At 42.1% G+C, this 9027-nt stretch overlaps 1 protein-coding gene across 2 annotated transcripts in view; it reads left to right on the plus strand.

Annotated features, from left to right (window-relative positions):
* Window positions 1–748, plus strand: part of LOC122944029 (inter-alpha-trypsin inhibitor heavy chain H3-like) — a 110050-nt gene extending 109302 nt beyond the window's left edge. For both annotated transcript variants that reach the window (XM_044302229.1, XM_044302230.1), the window contains one exon: window positions 475–748. In XM_044302229.1, the coding sequence (XP_044158164.1) occupies window positions 475–622 (148 nt within the window). In that variant the 3' untranslated portion in view covers window positions 623–748. The remainder of the gene's footprint in view (window positions 1–474) is intronic.
* Window positions 749–9027: the final 8279 nt, after the last annotated feature.

Here is a 9027-nt window from a genome sequence, read left to right on the forward strand (position 1 = left end):
TCCCATTTGGATTTTTTTTCCAGCTTCTACTACGTTGTATACAATATAAAAATATAAACATGTTGCCCCCCCCCCCCCCCCAAAAAAAAGCCCTCATAAGGATAATGGCTTAGTTCTCATGGGTTAAAAAAAATGGTCCGAAAAGACTAATAGTCTTTTGGCACGATTTTGTGCAAAGCAGGTCAATTTCCACACCTAAGGAAAAAAAAAAATGCAAAGTGCACTTGAGATTTGTCTAGTCTCATACACTTTGCTGGTTTTTTGCAGTGTTTTTTTCCGCACAAAACCCACATGGAAAAACCATGTGTAATCCGCACCATGTGCTGGCACCCTAATAAATGGAGTTATGGTATGTCAAGTGCCATGCATTACCCACTGCAATAGGCATAACAATGGATCCGTTTTTCCAGAGTGCTACTTTAAAAGAAAGTATACAAATAATATCTATTTATAATATTTATTATTATATTTTAGGAGTTCGGAAAAAGACTACAAATCGGACCCCAGGAAAGGCATTAAAACTCCCTGCTGGTTTGTGAATTCCAATGGAGAAGGACTAATCGATGGAACCCATACTGATTACATTGTACCTGATATCTTTAGCTTTGCCTACCAGGAATGATTGGGTTTAAAGGGGTTATCCCATGAAAATCAGACATCATATAGTACATGACAATACCTTTCTAACAAAGCTAGGACCAGCCCTGTACCTCACATGGATTCAGAGATCTCCACATTCATTGCTCTGCTAGATTTATATCAAGTTGAATGCCGAAGGGGAGTGTCCTTTCTGCTGCAGCTCAGGGGGCGTGTCCATGGCCTCCCTATCACAGCTCAGGAGGCAGTTGACGGATGAAACTGGGCATGTGCGGCCATCTCAATGAACAGGACAAAAAAATAAGAAAAATAACAAACAGCAGGTGGAGCTATACAGATACATTTTATTTAATAAATACAAAATCTTTAATTACATGCAAATACAAAAGAATTAAGATCCAGGTGCTGGTGTGTTATCTTTACAAAATTTTTCTTGGGACAACCCCTTTAAATGAAGAGAATATTGAAATCACAATTTTTTTTATAAATAAAAATAAGCATGATACATTTAAGAGGGGTTTTCACATGCGGATGGATGGAAATGGATGGTAATTTTGGCAACTTTGGCAATTTTGATGTATTTTTTCAAATGTATTAACTATGTAACATCAGTCCCCATAACTAGCACTCTACGACTGACCTCTACCGCACACATTGCTATTATAGCTTTAAAGATGTCCCATCAGGCTAATACCATTTTCCCCTGTATATATGGACATTCTTTAACTAATTTCCATCTGTATTAAAAAATAAAAAAAATAAGTTCCATAGGTACTGGGTTAGTGATCTTGGCTTTATTGAACCAGTAACATTTTAGAAAGGATATAGGCTATATACCTGTACCTGTGTATATATACTGTACCTGCAATACCTCAGATAGGGTATCTGCAATATCTTTTTATATATTGTAATATCATTTATGTGTTATGTATCTGCTGTATGCTTCATGAATGATAAGGTATGGCTGGCATTTGGAATAGTACTTACCATTCTATTCCCCCCATTCTTTGTTGGAGTTGGCTGGTCCTACTTTCTTCAAGGAGGGGGAGCTCTAGGGAGAGTTAGCTGAGCATGCCTGGAGTGAGGAAGCTTGTCCATCTGCTCCCAATCCATGGGCCTTGGGACTAAAGTTACAGCTTGTCTGTGATGACCACTATTCCTGCACGGTCCCAGATTATCTGCAAGCTACAGCATTTACGGACAGCAGAGTGATCACCACTACAGACTCCCTTGCAGGTGAAGGGATAACGATTTAAGACACCATCACCACAGTTCAGTACAGGCACATGTAAAAGCCTACATTTCACAAATACCAGGTTATTGTTAGGAAATCAGGAGAGAGAAAAGGACTAGAGTGCTATTGTCTGCCATCTTGCCTGCCACCATACCTCATCATCTGAGGATAGAGACATTGCACCTTGTATTGGATGTACTGTAACTCATCCTTTGCACTCAGTAAATAAAAATGTTTGTTGTTCTTCTATGTCTGGCTGATCCTTTCACATCTCCTTTTCACTGCACCAAACCCCTGAAGAACACCATGACATAACATCATCAGGGCCACTACCACTCCTATCCTCTGCACCAGCTCCACCGTCCAGAGATGATTGACTTTTTTTTTATTGGGTTCATATTTTGCTAAGAAAACTAAGAAGCATTTGGATTCACTTTAGGTGAATTAAAGGGGTCCTCAGGGGCTTTGACAATATTCTAGTTTTCACACCTTTGGCAGGAAGAGGATTTCACTACTACTTACATTTCCATCACACCACAGTCTGAGCTGTGCTCACGTGAGTCTGACTGACTGCGGGCGCTTCCCCTGATGTCTCGACTAGATGTTTTTTTTTGTTCAGCTGCATGTATATTTGCACTCGCTAAGGCAGCTGAATGGCAAGTAAGGCCTCTTGCACGCAATCTTTTTTTTTTCCCCGTTCCCTTTCCGTTTCTTTGCGTTCCGTTTGTGTTCTGTATACGGAACCATTCACGTCAAATGGACTGCAAAAAAAACGGAAACGTACTTCATATGCATTCCGTTTCCGTATTTCCGTTTGAAGACAGAACGTGTCCTATTAATGCCCGCAAATCACGTTCTGTGGCTCCATTCAAGTCAATGGTTCTGCGAAAAAAAACGGAATGCATCGTATGTCTTCCGTATCTGTTCCGTTTTTGCAGAACCATCTATTTAAAATTTTATGACCAGCCCAATTTTTTTATGTACTTACTGTTTAAACATTATTGTATGCTTCCATTCCCGATCCGCAAAAAACGAATCACAAACGGAAACCAAACGGACAAACGGAATGGCAAAATTGAACGGAAACAGAAACACCACTGAAACAAAAAAAAACGGATCCGTTTAAAACGAACAACAAAAACCATACGGTCGTGTGCAAGAGGCCTAATTTTAACTGTTTAACTGAAGCTATAGTCTAAATGCATTCAGTTTAATGCAATCTTGTGGACTGAAGGCGTCATTCAATAATTAAAATTGTGAAGCAATCTTCGTCCCACAGAATTCAGTGAAAGCCCCAGAGATATTACAGGTAATAAGGGAATAACAGGTGACCTGATTTTCCCATTGTGCTCTGCGGGCTGTAAATTTGGCAAAACCATTCATTCAATTTTATTTTTTAATGGTTTTAAAATCAAAGTCCAGACAAATTTTCACAATTAGGCCTATTGCACACGACCGTATTGCTTTTTCATTACTTTGCGGTCCGCAAAAAATACGGATGACGTCCGTGTGCTTTCTGTTTTTTGTGGAACGGAACAGCTGGCCCCTGATAGAACAGTACTATCCTTGTCCGTTAGGCCTCTTTCACATGGCTGTATGGCTTTTTCAGTGTTTTACGGTCCGTTTTTCACAGATTCGTTGTTCCATTTTTTGTTTCCATTATGTTTCCATTTCTTTTCCGTTTTTCTGTATGGCATATACAGTAATTACATAGAAAAAATTGGGCTGGGCACAAAATTTTCAATAGATGGTTCTGCAAAAGCGGAACGGATACAGAAGACATATGGATGCATTTCCGTATGTGTTCTGTTTTTTTGCAGATCCTTTGACTTGAATGGAGCCACGGAACGTGATTTGTGGGCAATAATAGGACATGTTCTATCTTTCAACGGAATGGAAATAGAATGCATACGGAGTACAGTGCTAGTGATGTCACCAGCGACAACGCTAAGCGGAAGCCTCCGCCTGGCAGTGTAAATATGTAAACAGCGCAGGGCAGGGGGGAACATCGGAGCATGAACTGCTCATATCAGGGGGGCTTCCTGAGTGAAAATGGGTATACACTCACTGCAACTTTTTCTATTATTGGCGAGGTCTCCTCAAAATTCTTAAAAAAAACTAACAAACCCCAAAAATACAAATCATGCGAATAAGAAACCAACTTCAGGCTCCCGGAATCATGGCCATAATTGTCAGGTGAAAACAGTCCTAAGGACTGTGCCTGCGGAAGGACGGGGGGCACACCAGCTCTGGTGCTAGGATATATTTCTAAACTTTATTTTTTTATTTTTTCGCCCAGAAGCAAAACTGATGGAATTCTCGTGTACGGGCAAGGAAAGGTTACTGCACATGCGCATAGATTTCCATAAATGCCACCACACTGAGCTCAACTTCAGCCAAATTATAAAACGCAAATTAGCCCAGAAACCAATCTTTCCTAATTCCCCGTGTTTTCGTCATATAATAAACAGAAAGTAGAAAATACAGTTGTTTAGGGATTCTTATGGAGAAAAGTGACCGATGATGTCACTACTCAGAGCTGACCTCTAGGGGGCAGGACGTTCTTCTACGTAATCGGAAACTAGAAGATGACCTGGTGGTGACACAGCAAAATTTCGGCGGCTACCGGGGCCAGGCGGAAAAAAAAGAACCTCCGGCACTTGTATAGCGCATGCGCGGGATAGGCACGCGTACAAGAGGGTCTCCAGAGCGCGCTGTCACAGGGCGAGACTTCGTGATTGGGTCGCTCTTCCGCTTCGTGTGTTCCGTCACGGTTGTGTCTAAACTCCAGACACCAAACGGACCTGGTCGTTTTGCAGTATGGGAAATAGCCAGCTCTCTATGAGCTGTCTAAACTCCAGACACGGTACGGACCTTTTTGCCCCCTAGTGGACGGGTCCGGAACAGAGCTAGTGTTTAGCCAGCTCACATTGATTTGGCTAAACTCCATACACGGTGCGGACCTGGTCCTTACTAAGTATGGGGAATAGCCAACTCTATAGGAGCCGTCTAAACTCCATACACGGTACGGACCTCTTAGCCCCCTAGTGGTTAGGTACAGAACTATGATGGGATTTAGCTGATTCAAAGTGAATTGGCTAAACTCCATACTCCGTAAGGACCTTCTTAACCCTTTGTGGTATGTGATCCATTACAAAAATTTTGCCAAATAAAGTTGAACAGATGAGTGGTAGAAAATCTCATTTTTATTTTTAATCCTTATAAGGCCTCCTGCAGAAGACCGGATGGTTTTGAAGTCCGTTTTAAAAGGATACGTTTTTTAATTTTTTTGTTTCAGTACTGTCTCAGTTTCCGTTCCGTTTTTCTGTTTGGTTTGCGTTTTTTGAGGAACGGAAACAAGGCATATACAGTAATTACATTCTAAAATTCCGCTGGGCATAAAATTTTCAATAGACGGTTTATCAAAAAATGGAACAAATACGGAAAACATACGGATGCATTCTGTATCCGTTCATTTTACAGCCCCATTGACTTGAATGGAGCCACGGAACATGATTTGCGGGCAATAATATGACCTGTTCTATCTTTGAACTGAAAAACGGAAACTGAATGCATACGGAGTACATTCCGTTTTTTTTCCATATATGGGATTTAAAAAGCCTTTTGCTAAACGGAAACAAAAAACTTTTGTGTGCAGGAGGCCTAACTGTTTAATATCACTATAAAACGTGAATCCATATCATGGACGCCCTTCACCCCGAGTCCTGTTAGAACAAGGTGTGACCTCAGATGATGCTGCAGAGGAGCCTCTAATCACTGAGAAATGTCCGCCTTCCAGTGTCCGAGAAAACGAAAGTATCGGCTCAAATTTTCTATTCATCAAGTGTTATCTGTGAAATGTTACCATCAAATTATACATCCAGATTGCAATACTCTGGCGGTAACCTGTGATTTCACCATCATCATGGTCAAAGGAAAGCTCAGCATGAGCCCCATCAGATCTGCTGCTTTTTAGGTCCTCTTCAGACATGGAGTTTAGCCTGCTCACAGTGAACTGTCTATTTCCCATACACCAGACGGACCTTTTCTATGTGTTATATACAGAGAGGTTCTCCTGCTGGTGAGGTCCTCTTCAGACATGGAGTTTAGCCTGCTCACAGTGTAATGTCTATTTCCCATACACCAGATAGACCTTTTCTATGTGTTATATACAGAGAGGTTCTCCTGCTGGTGAGGTCCTCTTCAGGTATGGAGTTTAGCCTGATCACAGTGTAATGTCTATTTCCCATACACCAGACGGACCTTTTCTATGTGTTATATACAGAGAGGTTCTCCTGCTGGTGAGGTCCTCTTCAGACATGGAGTTTAGCCTGCTCACAGTGAACTGTCTATTTCCCATACACCAGACGGACCTTTTCTATGTGTTATATACAGAGAGGTTCTCCTGCTGGTGAGGTCCTCTTCAGACATGGAGTTTAGCCTGATCACAGTGTAATGTCTATTTCCCATACACCAGACGGACCTTTTCTATGTGTTATATACAGAGAGGTTCTCCTGCTGGTGATGTCCTCTTCAGACATGGAGTTTAGCCTGATCACAGTGTAATGTCTATTTCCCATACACCAGACGGACCTTTTCTATGTGTTATATACAGAGAGGTTCTCCTGCTGGTGAGGTCCTCTTCAGACATGGAGTTTAGCCTGATCACAGTGAACTGTCTATTTCCCATACACCAGACGGACCTTTTCTATGTGTTATATACAGAGAGGTTCTCCTGCTGGTGAGGTCCTCTTCAGACATGGAGTTTAGCCTGCTCACAGTGAACTGTCTATTTCCCATACACCAGACGGACCTTTTCTATGTGTTATATACAGAGAGGTTCTCCTGCTGGTGAGGTCCTCTTCAGACATGGAGTTTAGCCTGATCACAGTGTAATGTCTATTTCCCATACACCAGACGGACCTTTTCTATGTGTTATATACAGAGAGGTTCTCCTGCTGGTGATGTCCTCTTCACACATGGAGTTTAGCCTGATCACAGTGTAATGTCTATTTCCCATACACCAGACGGACCTTTTCTATGTGTTATATACAGAGAGGTTCTCCTGCTGGTGAGGCCCTCTTCAGGTATGGAGTTTAGCCTGATCACAGTGAACTGTCTATTTCCCATACACCAGACGGACCTTTTCTATGTGTTATATACAGAGAGGTTCTCCTGCTGGTGAGGTCCTCTTCAGACATGGAGTTTAGCCTGATCACAGTGAACTGTCTATTTCCCATACACCAGATGGACCTTTTCTATGTGTTATATACAGAGAGGTTCTCCTGCTGGTGATGTCCTCTTCAGGTATGGAGTTTAGCCTGATCACAGTGTAATGTCTATTTCACATACACCAGACGGACCTTTTCTATGTGTTATATACAGAGAGGTTCTCCTGCTGGTGAGGTCCTCTTCAGACATGGAGTTTAGCCTGCTCACAGAGAACTGTCTATTTCCCATACACCAGATGGACCTTTTCTATGTGTTACCTACAGAGAGGTCCTCCTGCTGGTGAGGTCCTCTTCAGGTATGGAGTTTAGCCTGCTCACAGTGAACTGTCTATTTCCCATACACCAGACGGACCTTTTCTATGTGTTATATACAGAGAGGTTCTCCTGCTGGTGAGGTCCTCTTCAGACATGGAGTTTAGCCTGCTCACAGTGAACTGTCTATTTCCCATACACCAGACGGACCTTTCCTATGTGTTATATACAGAGAGGTTCTCCTGCTGGTGAGGTCCTCTTCAGACATGGCGTTTAGCCTGCTCACAGAGAACTGTCTATTTCCCATACACCAGATAGACCTTTTCTATGTGTTACCTACAGAGACATGGGTTTTAGCTGCCATTCAAACCGCTTCGGGTTCATGGTCTGACTGAAAATTGGAGTCTGGTAGAAAATGTCAGAATTCCAATATTGTCTAACGTTTGGCTTCTTTACTACGCCCATATGCAGCACGAGTCCCCAAAACTTCATCATCTCTGCTGCATCTACTGGGGTCCAACCTAGGGGTCTAGCGTATGGAGAACTCGGGTTCTGAGCAATGAATTGTTGGGCGTCTAAATTGGTTTCGGTCACCATTAGATTTACAAAATTTTCAGAGAAGATTTTGAAAAAATCTAGCTCAGCGAAGTCCGCACAATCTATCAGAATTCCTGAGTGGCCCACGAACTCCGGAATTTGGGGCTGATAATGGTCAGGGGGTGGGGTCCATGTGGGCTCACTCTGGGGGGCTGCCTCCGCTGCTACCCTGGGGCACCTTCTAAAGCAGGCATGCTCAACCTGCGGCCCTCCAGCTGTTGCAAAACTACAACTCCCAGCATGCCTAAACAGCCTACGTCAGGGCATTGTGGGAGTTGTAGTTTTACAACAGCTGGAGGGCCGCAGGTTGAGCATGCCTGGTCTAAAGGGTCCCTCATCAGCGGATGAGGATGAGGGGGTAGAGGAAAGTGGCATCCTCTTCTTCCTCACTGGCAGACTCTGTATCGGAGGCAAGCATGGCGTATGCCCCTTCAGCTGAATATAGTCGTTGGGATGAATGGGACATTTTTATTTTATTGAGGTGTGAAACGTGTAAACCTTTATTTAGTGTGGGGAGTGTATGTAGTGTTTTCACACTTGAAGGGGCTTGTAATAAATTTGAAATTTAAATTTAGAAGAAAAGTTCTAAAAAAATAAAAACATTTTCAGCAAAAAAAAATTAAAAATTACTTGCAGCGCAAACTGAGCAGACGCGATCAGTAATGGACACTACTGATCGGTGCTCAGTGGTTGCAAAATGCACGTACACAGATGGTGCGTTCGTGCTGAAATCTAAACTGACTAACTGAAATTGAGAGAGATATCTATGTATCTATCTAACTAACTAACTTAAACTAACTACCACTAACTGCAGTTATTTTTTCACACACAAATGTGAAAAAGAAAAAAACCCTCAAATGTGCAAATGCTACTGAGCACACTACTGATTGTGCGCGCTGCAGAGCACCAAAGATCGTATAAAACATTACTACATTGGCTAAAATTTTTACTTATATCTATATAGAAATATATAACTCTATATATATTTATATAAAGCCCTAACTACCAGTTCTTTTTTAACCCCCAAAAATTTTATATGAAAAAAATTTGCCAAAAAATCTGCACAAATAGTCCGCAGGTGCTGATCAGGCAGGTACGCACTGAAAAGCATTGGCG

Source organism: Bufo gargarizans, chromosome 7 (assembly GCF_014858855.1).
Source record: "Bufo gargarizans isolate SCDJY-AF-19 chromosome 7, ASM1485885v1, whole genome shotgun sequence".
NCBI lineage: Eukaryota > Metazoa > Chordata > Amphibia > Anura > Bufonidae > Bufo > Bufo gargarizans.